The following is a 19,732-nucleotide window of genomic DNA, read 5'->3' as shown; positions in this document are numbered from 1 at the left end:
AGCCACAGAGCCTGCCCCAGCGCCAGCCCACTTATAATGATAATCATTATTGCCGTTGTTACGCTCCGTGTTGGCTGTTCGTCGTCATCGTTCGTACGAGTACGAGAACTCGGAGTACACACACATGCACACTCGTTCTTTTTCAGATACTCACACACACATACAGAGAGAGCCACCACCACCACCAGATACAACAGCAATACCAGCGCACACTGCTGTGTGTGTGTGTGTGTGTGCCTGCAGAAAGAGTAAAAAGTAAGGGGGAGAAACAAGTTTTCTGTCGCTCTCTCTCTGTCGCTCGCTCACCAATACCTTGAGGCTGTGCACTGGTATGGAGTATCTGTGTGCTGCTGCTGCTGCTGCTGCCACTGCTGCTCTCGTCGTGGTGGTGGTGGTGTGCGGCATGTAGCTGTTGTTGTTGCTGCCTGCTGCTTGCTGCTTGCTGCTGTTGCTGTTTTTCGCTGTTTTCGATTGTCGGTTGTCGTGTAATTCCCATTTGTCGTACACTTTGTAGTTGCTCAAGAAACTCATGTTAGTCTACTTTCGACTGTTACGCAGATTGTTCGTATCGTTCGTGTGCTGTGCCGACTGTGCTGTGCTGTGCTGTGCTGTGCCGCCCGTGCTTGTGCCCTGTGCCTGTGCCTGTGACTGCCTGCCGCTTGGGTTTCGTCTGCTGCGCGCCGTCGCTTCAGGTTGTGCTGCCTGTGTGCCTGTGTGCCTGACTGCCTGCCAGCTCCTCCGCATTGGTTCGTATTCCGACAACACACACGACTCTTCGGTCTGGTCTCCAAACTCCGGCTCCAACCCATCATCGTCGTCGTCTTCCGTTGCCGCCGCCGTCACACAGCCGTCGCGGATTTGTGCATCTCCACTAAGCCGTGCCCGTGCCCGTGTACGTGCCCGTGTACGTGCCCTGCCGTGCCGTGCCCCGTAGTACTGGATTGCTATTTGTGGCTGCAACTGAAACTGAAACTGTAACAACGCTCGAGCCGTCGGCAAAGTGTCTCGCCGCGCCCCCACACAGTGTGCAAAAACATCCCACAACAAATACTGAGACTCCGTCGCGCCAATGTGCTAAAGCAAAAAAAACAACAAAATATTCAACCATTAAAAGGCAATTGTGAAATAATTATACATAAATGAAATCCCCACAAGTATTCGACATGCAATCAGCTCACAGCTAAAGTTTACAACAAAACAAACAGCACCAACAAAATCACTTATCGAATTATTTGGCAGTGCGTTAGTTTGCCCGTGAATTTGAGAGTTCTAGATCTAGATCGGGACTTCCAGAATACTTTCAAGTTTAAGTTAAGAGCGAGTAAAAAATAAATATTAAATGACAGTGCACAGTAATGAAACCGGTATCTGTTTAGTAATGGTGCGTATAAAACTTGGAATTACTACTACTTTTTTACAGCCATTTGGGGATATTTCTCAAGATGCTGGAACCACTAAATGTTGGCATAATTCAGCGTTCATTCATAGAGAAAACTATTGTGTAATTCTCTCTATGTGGGAGAGAGCAAAGTCTAAACTGACTGAGGCAAAATTCTGCCTATCCCGATCAAGATGATCATTAAGAAAGGATTAAGCTGCGGAATTTTAGATGATGTACCTTTGAACCACCTTCCCGTACTAACTACATTTGCCATTTGGATACACATCTACAGAGAGTTACATAAATTCTATTGTCAGACAGCACTTGTTGATCAAAGACAGACCACAACACGAATTTACTAGATTTGAAATCAACGGCAGGCTAAAGAGCGAAAGGAACATAGAACCGAGCACTTGTCAGACACAGTATTTAAATATATAAAAATATATAAGATAAAATGTATGTACCTTTGTTTCACTCGCTCGTTGAGCGTGTAAATTGATTTGGCAAAAGGAAATGTACTTAAAAATAAATTAAAGTGGATGCCTTACAATCGATTGTCTGCCAAGTCCACAGTGGATTTGGCAAATGTCAGGACCACAAATGTGCTACATTTGTTCTTAGCCACTCAACGACAACTACAAACGTCAGACATCATTCTACAGTGTGGAATCTAAAGAGAAAATGTCTCTCGAAGGTCAGCAAATTTCAATCCAATAAGATTCTGAGACACCCGAGACTCTTCCTCGGCTCAGACTCGTAAATAGTACATGAGCAAGAGGCCTGTTTGGTAATCCGATCGACTGGAAAATGTGGCAAGTTAATGCTGTATGGTTGCGCCTCTCTTTCTTGCCCAAATGTAAACTTGGAATGCAACTTGTGGCATGGCTGCAACCGCAAATGCAACTCTCAGCGAGAACTCTTTCTTCTCATTAAGTTCCATTAATCTTGGAGTAAATATTACTGAAAAATATGATTATTCCCTTGCCCCCATCACTTGTGTCATTCTATCCATCATCTATGCATCGCTTTCGTTTCCAATTTCAATGTTCGAGGAGTTGGAGTGCTACGCTTATTGGAACCTCTATAGATATACGTACCACTGGGAAGCGATAATCATCGGCGGCGGATTCAAAGTGGCAGCTGATAACACCCGCCGCTGCTGGCGATACATTTTCCATTGGGCAACACAAACACCGGGAATTAATTTTTAATCGTATAGGGCCACTTGAGTTGTCACTCGATGAAAGCACGAGACGGGCAGAGGGAAACGATCCCTATGCATGTACTGCAGGGCGTTTCATCTAGGGCCAGGCGGCGGAGTATCAATCATTGTTTGGTCTCGGCCGCCGTCCCGATACATGGAGCGAGCGATTTGACCGTCGGTTCTGCGATAAAAATCGTATCTTACGCCTTGGATCATTTGTAAAATGTTAAATGGGAAATGCAAAGAGAGAGAGAGAGAGAGAGAGAGGGAGAGAGAAGAAGCAACCCAAAGCACCAAACCGAAACCCAGGAAAAAGTTAACACAAGCAAACCAAAGAGACAGCAGTCAAGTCAACGATAAACAAACCTGAAAACTTGTCCGCGGATGCGTCCCTCCATGTCTCCACCATGTACACACGAGTATTGGCTGCAAGTATTGGTGTGTGTTGTGTTGTGTTGTGTAGTGTAATGTGTATTGTGTTCTCTTTGCCGTCTAAAAGTGTTGACAAAAGTGCGCGATAGGCTTATGTGCCGGCAGTGTGCACACAGCGCCGCAGAGTCCAAGTCCGAGTACGAGTACGAGTACGATCCCCGGCCAGTCATTGGACAACTTACAATCAAATTGCTCTTAGGACGTTGTTGCCGTTTGCCATCGATGTTGTATGTTGGCCTGTGGATGTTGTCGATGTCTTGAGGCACTGCAGAGTGCAGTTCAGCTGTTGTTGCTGTTGCTGTTGCTGTTGCCGCTGTCGTCGTTGGCAGCAATCGGCTGTGTAATTTAAATCAATGTTGTCAATCGAAAACATGATTTGTTGGTAATGGCGGCCCCACTTTGAAGATCCGTCCGCCGATCCATCGAAGGGGTCTTCGAGTTCAGCGAGAGAGTTCCATTTTATTGACTGAGACAGCAGCAGCAGCAGCAGCAGCAGCAGCAGTGGAGATGGTTTTGAAGGGCCCCAGTGCAGGCCCATAGACTTGTATTATGTATACCTACGAGGAGACGCGCTTATCGCATTGATAAGAGTCAACGTTTTTAATTAAGTTTTAGTGCCAGCTGGTAGCTGGTAGCTGCAAACACGGTACAGTAGACAGACAGACACACAAACCCACTGTAGACCATCGAACTTGTATCCAGTGAAAGAAAAAGCAACAGCAGCCACTGCCATCAACTGCCATCAACTGCCATCGGCTGCCATCGCTTTTAATGGTTCGCCATAAACTCAAAAATGAATTGGATAACAAAAAACTAATTTGAGGATCTTTTTTTAAAAGATAGAAGCCAAAAAATAGAAACCCTTTTAGTGATGATCTTGCTCTAAAGCTTTTTTGGTTGTGAAAATGATTAGCATAATTTTAGTAATTTAATTCAGATTTATGATAATTCAAATGAAAAAAAATTGACTCATTGGCGGATGATCATGAAATCTTGTAGATCATGAGCTCCCACTCGCCAATCGCTGAGGTGCACATTGCGGAGACAAGAACTTCAATTGGGAAATTGACAGAGATAGATCATTGAAGATATCAAATAAAACAAATCACTTATCATCTTATCACTTATCAAATCAATTTTTATATTCAATTATGATCGTAGAAATTACAGATTAAATATTAGAGCAGTTTTACTCGTAGTTCTTTGGAATGCATTAAGCAAATTTTAGTGTATAGAATTCTGCATTACATTTGAGAGCTCGTGGGTTAAATATGTACAGACTTATGTAAATGCACTATAGATGTACATTTTTACATAAATACGTACATATTTATTGCTGCAAGTGTTTGATCTTGACATCTTAATAGCGAAACAGCAACACCCCTTCAATTATTTAAATGTATATTAAAACCAAGTTCTCACTACGAATACTGATCACATTTATTGCTTTTATCTTTTATATATTGACAGAATGCCGTTTCAACTCACCTTGCCACTTCATCGCCCAACACACCTCCAACCAACGCGCCGTCGCAGACCCCTCCGTCGACGGTGGCGACACTAGCTTGCCCCGCCAACCAGCAGCCATTGGGTACGCCCGTGTCCGGGCCCGGTCACAGTGGCATGGTGACGTCTACGGTGCCGCAGGGAGCGCGCTCCACCTCGCCATGCGGTGCGGCAGCGGGACTGCCGGCACTGCCCGTGCTCGGCCAGCCGCCACCGGGACAGCCGCACTCATCCGGTCCACAGCCACCGCCCGCCTCTGCCAATCCGAATCGCTGCTGCGACACGGGTCGCACCATCTACACGGATCCCGTCAGTGGTCAGACGATCTGTTCCTGCCAGTACGATATGCTCAACTACCAGCGGCTGGCGGCGGCGGGTGGCGTACCGCTCGGCGTCTACCCCGAGGGCATGTCTGCATACCTTTCGGGCATTGCCGGCGATCAACCTCCGTTCTACGCTAATCCGGTAAGTAGTACCCCTCCTCCTCCCCGATCCTCAGACTCCGACTCGGACTCGGACTCGTGCTCGGTCCAGTCTGGTCTGTTCATAAGTCATATGACTGAACAATGGTGCAATAAATTTGTGAATTTGTCCAGCGTCGGAGCGGCAGACCACCATCGGCGTCCACGTCCACGTCCACGTCCACGTTGGCGTCTGCGTCTGCGTCGTCGGTTCGTTGTCGTCTCCTTCGTCATTTGATCGTGTACCCAGTCTATGGGCTACACTGGCTTCCGAACCAGTGTTGTCCGTCGTCTGCTCTTGGCTTTTGGTTTGCGCTTTAAGCAGCCCAGCGAGCGATTTGTCAGGCCTTGGAGCCTAGAGCCTCTATGGCAGGCTGACCTCTCATTTGGCCCGTGTGGTGTGCGCTTTGGGTGATATTTCAAGCCACATTGTGTGTGGCAGGCTCGACCTGGGAGACTCCAGCAGAGACTGGCCCGAGCCTAAAGTAGACATTTTTCTCGACAATGGGACACGTCTCTGACTCGGCCCACATGTCCGGCGCTTTGGCCGCCGACGGCCCTTTTGTTCGTCCTTTTACTTCTAATAGAACATCGTGTAATTTGGCCTTGTGTGTGTGTGTTGCCAACAATTCTATTTGGTTACAATACTTGGGGACCACATGCGGCGCACAATGATTCAGGTACGGCACCCATTTAGTTACCCACAAATTTGTAGTTGAAATTGGAGAAATATTCGTATCAATATCCATCTGGAGGAGGCCCCTTTTTTGCACTCAACTTGCCTCAAAAATGAGCCAATAAAATGTGAACACATTAATTTATTTGCTTACAAGTCAAAAAAAAAAACCAAAAAGAGAATCTCAAAAGTTGACAAACAGCAAAAAGAACAGAAGCAGAGACAGAACTCGCAAGAGAAATGCTGACATTCGCTGAAACTGAAACTCGCGGTTTAATGAATGGTATGATCCGTTGCGTACATATATCTTGTATATATGTATCTATATCTGGTGTATTTGTCACTACCGGGGTTCAGTAAATTGAGCTTCAGTCTTCGCACATACTTTTCCCCGCTCGATTATTGCATATTTCAACAAAATTAGATCCAACTTTGTTTTAGTGGAACAAACTCTAGTAAATCATTGAGGCTCGTGTTTTGGTGTTGCTCGCATCGTTTCGGCTATCAACAATGCCCAAAATTAAATATGCAATATTCATTCGCATTTGAACTCGTTTTTTGGGCACAACAAACACTGCAACAACAGCGAATAAAAACTTGTATATAGTAAAAACCGGTCGAGTGCCACAGTAGCCGCTATTTTGTATAAATTTTAGTTGCGTGTATTTGCGGTATTCTTTGTGTATTGTGCTGTGTGCTGTGTGCTGTGTTGGAAATCATGAGAGTGGCATTCGAAAATCCATCGATAAATGATTAAGCGCTGCCCAAACCCCAGCTCCCTGGCACAGACTTGTGCCCAAGAGCGCTGACACAGCCATTTGATGGAAATGTCAGCACTACGACGAGTAATTCCACGCACTTCTTCAATGGATCGAGGATTTACACACACACACAAATACAATTGCCATACGAGTGTGCCCATATTGATAGCACCATTTAAAAGACAAACTGTATGGGTCGCGTCTTTGGTAATATAAATCATCCGTGCCTCGTAATTAGTCACTTTTGGGTGTTGCTGCGACGCTCTGGCACTTTGCCGCCGGCGCTTAGATCCAACGCCTAAACTGGAGCAATTTCTCTTTGCATCTTCCAGGGGGTTTTCGGTGGAGAGCATATGATTCCGGCAGAGTTGTAAAAGTGTCTGCTCAATGCGGTGGATTCATTACTTTGACACGAGCTGTCAAGCGGCTGTCAGTTTGCCGCAGCGCGGGAATATATTTCTATATATTTCACGGCACGGCACGGGACTACCACTGGCACGGGGACTCTTTGACTTTTGCTCTAAATGGGAAGATGGTGTACAAATGGTCGAAGGTGGATGTCGCATGGTGTAGGATATGCTGAATGGTGGATGATGGTGCAACCGCGCTGTAGCGGCATCGCTGTCAAGATACATTTGAAGAGCCGCCGCCGCCCGCTAACAAATAGGCCGACCCAAAGGCCGCGCCCGGAGTTTCCTCCTGCTCTGTGCTCTGTGCTGTGTGTGTGTGTGTGTGTGTGTCGGGGGCGTCGTCGACTGCTGCTGCTGCTGTAACGTACCTTATTAATAAATTTGTCAACACGCAAGTGACAGGCTGTCCGCCTGCGACTTGCCCCCAGCCTGCCGTCACATCACTATCCGTCAAATTATTTATCCCTAAGGTTGAAGTTGTCGACGACCCGAACTCTGTATGTCTGTCTGTCTTACTTAGAGCAGGCAGGCAGCAGCACAATGTTGCATGCTACTTACTCGTACATAGGTTCAGCTGCACTTTTTATAATTAGTTTCCTTAGAAGTCTAATGAGGGAATGGAACACATTCCCAACGATCTGCATGCAATGGCAGCGCCTGCTTTTAATAAAGTTCCTTGGGAGAGAACGATTTCTCGTTTATTAATTGAGTTGAAGCTACTCAGCTACTCAGGGACAACCATTTGGCTTCATTTGTACACAGCAAGGATGGCATCTAAACACACTCAGAACACTCTCTGTGTGGGGTGTCTAAGCACTTGACGCTTGAGGAGAGGATGCTACATGGTATATTGACTTTTCCATAGCTTAAGTGCCGCTACATCATCAACGACAACAATGCAAGCATGAAATTTCACACTCGGCAACATAGTACAACTCTCTCTCTCTCTCTCTCTCTGTGACGACAACAAAGGAGGCTGCTGCTGTCGGGCCAAATGTGCTACATTCATGTCCTGTGGGAGCTACAAAAACTTTTGCCTTTTGCCTCCTTCTGGCTTTTTGGCAAAGTTCTCTTACAGAATGTAACAGCAAGGCACCAACTACAAATCGGACCACAGGCCGTAGTACCCCACTTGCATTATGCCCGAAAAACCAACCCCCAAAAACAAGACCCCAACACTCCAGATTCACAGCCAGAACCAGAATCAGCCTAGCCTCTCCTCTCTATCTCTCTCACTCTCTTTCTCGCTGTCTCTCCTCTGTACATCTCCATCTCCAAAGCTCACTTTGAGCTTCGGTCTCTCCATGCCGTTGTGTGTTCCTGCTTGCTGCTGGAGGGGGGTGCTGGAACTGGAGGGGGGGTACATGCACTGATTTGTCAACTTTCAAAATGTCGAAGTGGTGTCGTGTTGTTTTGGGGGTTGCTCCAGGGCTCTGGGGCTCTAATGGTTGAGGCGACGGTTGGGAGCAGGAGGGGGGCTTGAGCCTGGCAAGTACTAAATACATTTACGGGCTCTCCCTCTCCCTTACACTCTCTGACACCCATCCTCGTTGTTGTTGCAGTAAGTGTTGTGGAAAGTTTTTGTGTTGCTGCCGTTGTTGTTTGGCTTTTTGGCAAAGTTGAGAATGTTCGTTAACAGTAAATTTTGCACTTTTATATGGTACACACTCACGCACACACACACACACACAGCACATTATACACACCCACAAATGAGGGACGCGAAGAAGGGCAGGAAAAGGCAACCCCAGAGGCAGGGCAGGGCAGGCTCTGCTCTGTACGCTGTAAGCCTGAATGGTTGCCTACAACAAACAAATTAGCAGTCATGGCAACAGAACATACAAGAGCCACAATACCAAGGCGGCAACTACAGCAACAACAACAACCACAACAATTGTACAACTTTATAAACTTAATAAGAAACGAGCCAAGAAAATGTCACCGAGCTGGGTTCCAACTAGCACTAGGCACTCGGAAGTCGCAACTCCAAGACTCGTAGACTCGTCAATTTCAATTTCAATTTCAATTTTCTCGATTGTGATTCTGATGCCCATTCTGATTCCGATTCCGATTCCGATTCCGAAATCCAAATACGATTCCATTCATTCTTTAGGTCGGTCGTGGCCGTCGCCGACGGCAGAGCTGCCTCGGGGCGGGAATGCGCCGGATAAACGTGCGTTTATTTTTAAATCGAAGCAGCAATTAATTAACTCGACCCGTCATTACGCGCATCGTTCAAATTGTGGCGCATCAGGGCGACAGACCACAGGAGCCGGTCGCGGAGCGAGCAGCGCACCAAGTCGTTCCTTTACATTGTCGTCGCCTGTCGTTAGGTCTAACCAGAACAAAAATGTCCATTGACGTTTTTCGGTGTGAAGGGTACACAGTCTCAGAATTTTCAGTCGTAATGAAGATAAACAGTCGCTCGCAATTCAATTTGAATTATTTAATTTGCCAGTCACAGCCAGCAGTGGAGGAGAGGCAGCAGAACAGCAAACAGAAATCGCAACATACATTTGCTGCAGCTCAAAAGTGGGGTAATCTGTGCTTGGATTATCTTAGATAGTGCATAAATACTACTTACGGAATGTACACGTATCGTTTCGGTGCAATCTTCAGTACAAAACTTGTAAATACAAACTGCAGTTGTTCGCTGGTAATGCAATATGGAACCCAAGCCCGAAGACAAGTGGCAGCAGGCAGCAGGCTGCAGGCTGGAGGCTGGAGGCTGACTTCTGCATTGCATGACACTGTGTATTGGTAATAATAAACGCAGATGCGAACATGTCGAATCTTGTTAATATTAACCACCGCAAGCGCATTCGCAAGTCGACACAAGAGGCGTGCAGTTGCAGTTGCAGTTGCAGCAACTGTGTCTCCCGGCTGTGTTCCTGGCAACAGTAGCGCTGAGGACGCGCAGAACTTGCCGCTCTATTGCTGTGTGTAGTAGCCGGGTCCCAGCTACAATTTATTATGTACGCTTTACCCGCATGGACATGGCCAGTACACGCACTCCACACCGCTCCAAACACGCACGACACAGATTCAAAAGAGCCAAAAAGCAACACAGAGACACAGAGACACAGAGCTTGCAACTCTGTTGCAGGCTGGCTCTCTGGTTTTGGCCGGGCCTCACTTTTGGCAGTGGACTCGCGAATGATTGTTGTAAAGGTTGTAAGAAACCGGTTCGGATTTCGGCCCATTGAGAAATAGGAACCGAACCGAACCCAACGCAACGCAACGCCGAAGCAGAGCGCAGAGCGCAGAGATCAGCGCCCATCCGTTCGCTGTAATTTAATATAGTGTACGATGTTGTGTACGGATGTGTGTAAGGATGTAGTGTACGATGCCCAGGCTAAATGACTGCTCTTGGGTACCGTTCTGGTCTGCTCCGACATGGATTTCTGAACTGCAGTTTGTTGGTTTTGGCCTGCAGTAGGCTTGGACCTGTCAAAGGGCCTTGCCTTGGGCACTGCCATCGCCTTTGGCTTTGCTTTTGCCTTTGCCTGCTGATCTTTCTGTTGCTGTTTATCAGTCTATCGTCGCTGTACTTGTACTCAACCCCATGCTGCGCGAACCAGGACCTGAACAAACCCCACCTCTCTCCCAATCCCTATAGCAAACCCAATCCAAGTGCAAGAGGCACAGCCACAGTCGCAGTCGCAGTCGCAGTCAGAACCCGTCGATGGTCGATGGTCGGTTGATAGCGGTTGGGAACAGCAAACATTTTCGTGTTGGCGACATAAAAATATTTCCGCTTTGGCAGTAATCTTGCCAGACGTTCGTCGAGACGACCGACACCGACGGGTAATGGCAGGGCAACGGGAACGGCATCAGTTTGGTGTCGCCTCTGCCTCTGCCAGACAATAGATTTTGTATTGTACAGAAAAGTGAGGAGAAGAGACCTGCATACTGTGGTGCATCCTGCCTGCCTGACTGCGTCGTCGTCGTCGTCCTGCGGTGCCATGTAGATGTCTATCGCTCAATTCTTATTGATTTCGCATCTTGTTTTGTGGTACACCCGCTGACCAGCCTAAACCAAACGACATTGACTGAATTTTGACGGTGCATTTCATTTGGCAATATATAAAATGTACACACAGTAAAGCCAAATGAATACTGGTCTAGTTTTCAGTTCGGAAATGAGCATTAAATAAAGTATATGCATGCAGGCAGGCAGCCAAGTGTCTGTCTGTCTGTCTGTCTACGCCAGACAATATTCTGTGCGCCATCTTCGCTTCATTATCTGTTGGAAAACGGCAAACAGCTGACAACTGTCGCATCGAATTAAGTCAAGACAAGACAGTATTAGTAGTAAACGTGTAGCCTTATCTATATACTATAAAACAGAACACAGACAACGTACAGGAGGCTCTGTTGAAGTGCTCTATAGCCATGGAAGAGGAATGCTCTAATGCTCTTTCCATTGGACATTTATCGAGACATGCAAATAGCGATTTCCATGGGGCATAGGTATACTATTTATGTGCACGCTGAGACTTAACACAGAAATGCAGACACAATGCTGATGTTGAGCTTTCCAGTTGCTGCTGAAGCCCCACGTCTGGGGCACATGTTCAGCGATGCTGTTCAGATTGTCGCCTTATCAGTTAACGCAGCACTCGTCACAGTGGGCTGAAAACATGCTAAAACTCACACTAAATACATGTAGAAAATACCATTTATTTATATGTTCCATCAGCTTTAACTCAAACGCATTTAATACAATTTTTGCTAGAATTTTGACTTGTTAAAAGACTCCACAAAAATATTGGTTTTTATTCCACGACGTATCTCTTCCTGATAACAGCCCAAAAATAAATGTGGTACAAAAATAAACTTGGAAGATGTTTCAATTATTTGTTTAACATGATTTTTTATAATTTTAGTTCAAGGTCCAGCCAATTGGTCTTTAGTTCAGATCCAATCAGTAATTCGACTTTGAAATTTGTCTTGAAATTAATTCTAAAAAATATTAATCTATATTTATTTTCGTTTTTGCTTTGTCATCTTGCAGGCTGGAATCGATCTGAAGGAGAACCTTGTGGCCGGCGCATCACCCTGGCCATATCCATCGATGTATCATCCATATGATGCGGCATTCGCTGGCTATCCATTTAATAGGTAAGATTTGATTTTCAATTAAATTCCCCTGAGCAACCCAAAAGTACTGACAAAGGCGCGAACTCTTATGGTGGTCTCTCTGGCCTAAGGCGTTGATCGCCCCATCTGCAGCGGATCGTGAGTTGCATCCAAGCGAAGGGCAGGGGCAAGTGCGTGCAGGTGCATTCAAATGACTACCGAATCGGGTCGGGTTATGTACTTTTTTGTATTCTCCACGGAAAGTGCGTTGAAATAGTAAAAGCCATGCATATTAGCACGCATGCCCATTCCGATCTTCCATCCTCAAACACACACAATTTATTCGCTTGTAATTGATCGTATGCACGTCGGACTGAGCCTCGACTGTTGCTTCCGCCGAAACCACAAGCGCACAAGCCCACAAGTTGCTACTGTCGATAAGTACTACTTCTGGCGACTGGCTACTGCTGCTGTTGGCCACTGTGACATAAATTTCCAAACACAATTGTCGGTTAAACAATCGACAACATCCCGTCACGTCAGCCTCACGTTTCGGACAGGTACAATGCTTCCACTCATTGTTTCTACTGTAATTGACACTCATAACAAATTTTGAAAGTTGACTCATACATGCCCCCCGGACCCACGTCACTGTCCCCAAACCCCAAACCCCGAACAGTCGTTGTTGGTGTTGTCGTTATGGGTCTATCAGCAAATATATTCACGATAAATCAATTTTGAGTTATTTCGCCGTGACGTGTTGGTTACTGTGTTTTGTTTTATGTATGCGGCGTTTGCGTATACGTACTTTGGGGTGTATACAATTTACTGGCGAATTTTTTGATTCAAAATTCAAAAGGTATAACCTGCGCGAAATGCCGAGCCGAGCCGAGTCGGGCTGGGCCGGTCCGGGCCCTACCTTTTGCGACTAGGAGCGTGGCGGCGGCGACACTGTAACACAGCTTTGGCCTCGGGAATCGATCTGTAAGAATGCTAAAGAGGGAGAAAATATCAACTAGAAGATACCTTTTAATGGAGAACTTTTATAGGAGGACTCTTAGATGAAGCAGAACAATTATAAACATATTTCCAAAGACAACTTATTTATTTGAATTTGTGCCTGCGTTATTGAATTCTAAATTAATTAATTAACCAAAATAAAACCATTTTGAGGCTCAGCAAAAACAGAAATTTGCCAATACATTCGCTCAAAATATTTTATACATTTGTGGGGGCGGCAGATGCGGATTTCTAATGTTTCTAAGAAGGAACATGCACACTCTGACTGTTGCCCATAACCGCAAATACATTCTACAATCACAAATCGTATAAGCCCCCTCGTGCTGTACCGTGTAGTGGGGGGTATAATGAGCTGCTGGCAACGGCGGCACACTGATGGGAGAATTAAAAAAATATATTCAGCTGTCGTGTGATCAAAGGCAGAGTAGCTGTCTGCGCAGGTGTTTCGCACTCGGCGACTCTTCGCACTCAAACTTAAATTAATTAATGCAACAGAGCAGGCAGGCAGCATATACATATGTATATGTATATGTATATGTACATATGTATATGTATATGTAGCATCGGTTGACATTCGTTGTCAGCGTTGCAGTCACAGAGGAGCAGGGAACACTACAAATGAGACAGCTACACATGTAGATATAACTTCTCCTCCATCTGTACCTTCTCCGCTGCTGCTTTGCCTTCCCACATGGCATACCCAGAAAAGTATATTCAAACATTCACACAGCATTCACATCTGCACAATGTATGGTACATACATATATGTACGTATACATTTTATACTAAAAACGTTCATGTTAACTGCCCACAAAAAGCGATAAAGGACAGTTGTTGTATCCATCGAAATTCGCGCTGCATGCCGCAGTCAGGCACTGGGCACTGAGCACTGCTGGGGGGTACAGCAGGGGACAATGTGTCAGACCGCAAACTGCACATACATAAATGTTCCCGGCCATGCAAATGCGTTTATGATGAACAAATTTCACGCAGAAGAGAGACCAACCGACTGACCGACCGACCGCCCACCACCAATGAAGCGCTTGGACCCTTTGGCCTCTCTCGGACTGCGACAATGCCACCAGTTTAACAAATTGCAACAATTGTGTGTGAGTGTGTGTGTGTGTGGGGGAGGAGGCACATACACACACACACATACAACAAAACAGACGGTCATGGAAGGAACTTCAGGCGACAAACTGGCAACAGCTGGGTACAGGCCGTAAAGGCCAGGCTGGTCGCTTGGTCGCTCGTTCGGTCTGCATTCCATTTGCCTTTAATCACCTGCCTTGCAATTCGGGGAATGGTTTCGCCCAGTCCCATCGCTGTATTAATGTATTTGAATAACTCTTTAACCTGCTGCATTTTTGGTTCTGTGTTTCGTTTCAGTTATGGCATGGACTTGAATGGGGCTAGACGTAAGAATGCGACCCGCGAGACAACATCCACGCTGAAGGCCTGGCTGAACGAGCACAAGAAGAATCCGTATCCCACCAAGGGTGAGAAGATAATGCTGGCCATCATCACCAAGATGACGCTCACCCAGGTGTCCACGTGGTTTGCCAATGCGAGAAGAAGACTGAAAAAAGAAAACAAAATGACGTGGGAGCCAAGGAATCGTGTGGACGATGATGATGCCAATATCGATGATGATGATGACAAGAATACGGAAGAGAATGATTTGTTAGGTGAGCTTCAAACTCCTCTCGATGCACCATCGAAGCTTTCAAATACTTTATGCTAACAATTCCCTTTTCAATTTTATTCCCCATTCCCTTGCAGATGCTAAAGATTCTGGTGTGGGTTCTACAGATGATAAAGACCGTTCCGGACGCTTGGGTGATATGATGACGGATCGACCCGGCGAGAGCAACAACAGCGAGTGGTCCGAGTCGCGGCCTGGCTCGCCCAATGGCTCACCCGATCTGTATGATCGTCCAGGCAGCATGCCGCCGGGCGCCCATCCCCTGTTCCATCCTGCGGCGTTGCATCATCACTTCCGCCCGCCGGCGGGCTCACCGCCAGACATTGCCGCCTACCATCACCATCAGCAGCAACTGTTGCAGCAGCACCAGCAGGCGCAGCAGAACTCCCTGCAGACAGCCGTCGGGGGTACGGCGAAGCCGCGCATTTGGTCGCTCGCCGACATGGCCTCCAAGGACACCAGCAAAGAGTCCAGCTCGGCGCCCAAGGATGGTCTGGACAGAGCAGAGCTGCCACCGTCGCATCCGGGCTTCTATGGCCACCCTAGTCAGCAGCCGTCGCCGGGCAAGATCCTCTCCCCGCTGGCTGCCCGCATGCCCAACTATTCGCCGTATGTGCGGCCCGACCTGTACCGCGGCTTCTACGGTCCGGCGGCGGCGCATTTGAGTGCTCCCACGCAGGAGTTCCTCGAGCATCAGCGCTCCTTCAACGCCAGTTTGGCGGCGCACAATGGTCTCGGCATGAATCCGCTGCTGTGGAAGGCAGCCGTCTCGGGAGCGGCCAATGGTCCGCACTTTGCACCACTCAGCCTGACGACGACGGGCGGTATGGTCGGTGGGCCGCAGCAGCTGGCACCGCCGCCTGTGGCATCGCCGTCGGCCTCCAGTTCGTCCTCATCGATGGGCTGTGACGTGGTGCACATTCCCACATCGAGCGGACAGTCGGCTGCCCAGAATATGATGGGACCAATTTCCAGTAACTCCACCGCCTCGTCATCGTCCTCGCAGTCGGGCAAAATATCGCCGGGCGTGAATGTGACTTCGCTGTGCGCAAAGCCATGACCCCAATCGTCACCATGTGCGTCCCCAGATCCGACGGCGATGGTTAACCATGGCGCAGCAGCGGGAGGAGTAGCCTCCCCAATCTCTGCCTTTCGCTCCCTAATTGCTTTTCGGGAGCAACATCTGCAGCAGCAGACGCCAAAGCTGACGCTGCTGCGGCCATAATGGGGCTGTCGCTGATCGCCTACTGATCGCAGGAACCGGGCAAAGGAAAGGTATCATAAATAATACACTTTCGGACAATAATTTACAATGTGATTATTCGGTATTTTGATTAAAGCCGCTTTATACCAAATAGCAAGCAACAAAAGAAAGAAAACCAGCTGAAACATGGCGCGGTTCGGGCATTTGGCATTGAGAGAAAGAAACCCAAATCCCAACCGCCGCTGCACCACCCTTCCTACCCCTGACGTTGTGCAATTTTTTGTGGAGAACGATAGTCCAAAAATCATTTGAAACTAATTTAATTTTAATTAAATACACACACACAAACCAACACACACACACACACACACTTATGCAATCAGAGCTTATAGGATGTAAATTTTTGAGAAAATATAGCAGGGGGCGACCATCATCAATGAGAAAAAATAAATAAACTACTCGACAAAACTAAAAAAAAAAACATAACCAAAAGAAAGAAGGGAGTAATAAAAAGAGACACCCCTTAGAACAGCTTATAGAGGTGCACTTTCTACCCATCTATAACTGTCAGTTAATCAATTTTATGATTTTAATTTGAGTTAGTTCTAAGCTTGGGCTTAGTTTTGGTGGCTAGCTCATTGCGGAACTTCTAAAGGAAACCTGGCGGGTTAGGACATAAAACATATCAACCAGAAGCGATCACTTATCATCAGTCCAGAGTCCAGGGTCCAGTCCGAGAGCCCCGAGCCTTAACCCCAAGCCAAATGTACACGAGCAATCATTGATTTTTAGCAGCTGTTATCGTATTGTTTTTATCGTCTTAAGTTTTTTGAAAAAATTGTTCCTGTCGTTTGTAAACATAATTTATTCTACTTAATGTGTACCATAATTTTCGTCTGTAGTGTCTGTAATTATTTCCTAAACTATAGATCTATGTACGATGTACGATGTACGATGTACGAGTATTCGATGTACGTATGTATGCACAAGTTGTAAGTATGTAAGCTCGCGTAATTATAGCTCCCTAAGCGTATAGTGTAAATTAGTAAAGCAAAACTGTATATAAATACCAACAACAACAATAATAAAAAGAAAAACGATAAAGAGATAAATTCAAAAAACAACAAACGCCCGATTATTCCATCAAGCAATCAATCAGCGCCCATGGGGGACAACAATCACAGGAATTACTCCAACATATAGTCTCATCAATTTTTGTCTAATAAAGATCAAAGTATTGAGTAAAAAGTATGGGATGATTCTGGCATAATGATTCGAGATTTGCAGAGCAATTTACCCAACACAAGAAGCCAGAAGGAAACTCTTTAGATGCAAATAAAAGCTGCCAGAGTCACACATTATTAAATTGATCATTCAGGTATCCTTTTTGTTTCACATCATCAAATGGTTAGCTGGGGCTGCTAGAGCTACAGAAATTCCAAAAGCGCCCCCCGACAGTGGATAAATGTATCGCAAAAACATAAAGGAATTAAATATAGTATTAGTAATGTACACAAGACATAGCTATAAAGAACTAACTGAAGAAAAAGGCACACACAAAAGTGTGTAAATAAATTGGAAACATATAAAAACTGACGGTACGTTTTATTTGTAGACTAAACTCCAGTAAAAGTCAATTCAAAAAGGGAATCAATATTTAAAACAATAATAAAGTCCACAGAAGGCTTTCATTTTGTTGTCATAAATGGATGTTCAGATTTTAATTCTCGGGTATTTTTGCTGTTTAAGCATAGTTGTTGGCTTTGCTAGAAGCGGCGTTTTCCTGTGTCACTGACCGGAAACGCATTCGCAAACATAAACAAAACAACGGAGGAGCAGTGTGAGCACAAAACTTATGAATGGCACTGTGTAGTAGCAGAAGGTGCGCTCGGTGGGGTGTGCCATTTTTTATTGAGTTAGTTTTGAACCAAAAAAAAGAGAGCAATGCAAAATGATCCTGGTACTCAGACTGCGAGTAGCAATGGGATGGCTCAGCAAGAGGAATGTGAGAGTATTCCTTCTCAAGTTCAAGACACGCTCAAAATTGATATTTACTTCTCAAAATATAATGCATAATATCTTACTTCAATCAAATCGTACCTGCCCCGAGGGCAACGCAACTCAATCAAAGCAATCCAAGCTCCTAATGGAAATAATAGAACGCAGACAACAACAACGAAAAATCAGAAAAACCAGTAGCAGCCAAAAAGGTGAACCGAAATGCTAAGCTGACATCTGTTCCTATGAAGTAGATTATTGATTCCAGAGCGTATAACGCTTTGTTGTGTCTCTGTTTTCTGGTCGGGCTGTTTGCTGCATTGTCGAGTCACACAAAAAGCCTTTGCGCCTCCAAAAATATCAAAATCTGAAATTGTCAGCGCCGTTAAGAGTCAATGGGCATTGGGAAATTGGAACGGATTCGGGCTGTCAGCTTTATGCTTCAGTCTTGTATCTTCTTATAGTTTTAACATGAGAATAATTTAATTTTTACAGATGCGACGCGGCGTGGCGTGTCGTGTATAATTTACATCACAAAACACAAACTTTCTTCTCAGGGCCAGCTTAGGGAAATTCCAATATTATGTCTCCATTTGAAGTTCCAAGGCAAACTAATCGGTTTAGTGCATTCTCAAAGCCCACAGATCACAGTGCATAGTGAGCTGCAGCTACTGTATAGTAAGTGTATAACCACGTCTTATTGATAAGCTGTCGACATTCGTTCCATGGAGAATTATGACCTTTATAATTTTCCAGCTTAGGCTTGTTTTCCGATTGTTTGCATTAATTTCTTTGGGCGCTCCACAATGGGGGATTGGTCACGGTAGCGTTTCGCGTAACAAAAATTCGAGTAATCACCAAATAAAAGATATGTTTTGTGCGCTTATAAAGTGATTTCTCTTGCCCACGGATGTGTGTGGGATATGTGAATAAAATTCTACATATCTTTGGGAAGAGCATTTTACAATGATTGAAATGTTATACATTCCACCATCAAGGCGTATATTTAAGTACTCTGCTGCCCTGAATGTGTTTTTAAAAATTGTCCGAGGGTGTAGCCTACAATTATGCTAATCTTAGCAGCCAGCCAGCCACACTCGACATACGCGAGTAAGAACATGTGTTTCAACCATTTAGCACATTTGCCTTGGAAGCTTCACTTACCATCCGGAGCATACGGACTTGGCGTTATCCCTGAAGATACCTCAAAAACTGGCAAACAAATAAAATGATAATGACATGTTATTATGCAGACAACGATCACACTGAAACCTTAAACAATGATGAGACTGAGGGAACCGAAGGCACTGTAGCGACTCACTCACTCGTGGAGTCAATAGTTGATGTGTTCAGTGCAGCATTTTTCGCGCAGAAGCAAAATCCACATTTCCGTGTTCAACCAAGTGGAACCGAAACTCAAAAACATGTCCAAACCTTTCAACCAAAGACACTTCATTGTTTTTAACTGAAATTAAATGTAGGAACATCTTAATCATAGGTGGCTCACATATCATATCTTATATTTATTTTCTTCATTTGTTTTGAGGTAAGGTTTGAGGTAATTTATAATGCAATTTCTGCACTGGATTTTGGCCTTTTCTCTACTGAGATGAATTATTGGAACCAAAGGTTCCAGAAATATATTTTCTTAATTTTCTTACACCTCTGCATAACTGAATAAATAAAATAAATATTTTCCTGCGATCTACCAAGTAGCAAGTCTTGTTTTTATCCCAGCAACTTGCATCTACACAAGTCCACATGTGTATGTACATTGTGCATTGCCAAAAGGGGTGAACGCGGGTAATTATAATGCGGTATATCAACAATAATTTTGTTAATGGTGTCACAAATATTTTGACACGTGGCTGAGTGTACGGCTTCCGCGG

At 45.5% G+C, this 19,732-nt stretch overlaps 1 protein-coding gene across 1 annotated transcript; it reads left to right on the top strand.

The window, feature by feature from the left end:
- Positions 1-541: 541 nt before the first annotated feature.
- LOC117587021 (iroquois-class homeodomain protein IRX-4) lies at positions 542-16,895 on the top strand. Its single transcript, XM_034277435.1, has 5 exons — positions 542-1,381; positions 4,491-4,991; positions 11,852-11,958; positions 14,326-14,624; positions 14,719-16,895. Exons 1-5 carry the CDS (start codon positions 1,340-1,342, stop codon positions 15,699-15,701), a joined length of 1,932 nt encoding a protein of 643 aa, XP_034133326.1. The 5' UTR covers positions 542-1,339; the 3' UTR covers positions 15,702-16,895.
- The last annotated feature ends 2,837 nt before the right edge of the window (positions 16,896-19,732 follow it).

The sequence above is a fragment of the Drosophila guanche genome, unplaced genomic scaffold, assembly GCF_900245975.1.
Source record: "Drosophila guanche unplaced genomic scaffold, DGUA_6, whole genome shotgun sequence".
NCBI lineage: Eukaryota > Metazoa > Arthropoda > Insecta > Diptera > Drosophilidae > Drosophila > Drosophila guanche.
Note: the sequence above shows the minus strand (reverse complement) of the source record. Positions and strands in the feature narration are given on the sequence as shown.

Bases quoted from the DNA above. Each gene is read 5' to 3' on its own strand.
- LOC117587021 (XM_034277435.1), top strand. From the start codon at position 1,340: ATGACAGTGCACAGTAATGAAACCGGTATCTGTTTAGTAATG. The intron at 1,382-4,490 runs GTGCGTATAAAA...ATATATTGACAG, and splicing joins CCGGTATCTGTTTAGTAATG to AATGCCGTTTCAACTCACCT. The intron at 11,959-14,325 runs GTAAGATTTGAT...GTTTCGTTTCAG, and splicing joins GCTGGCTATCCATTTAATAG to TTATGGCATGGACTTGAATG.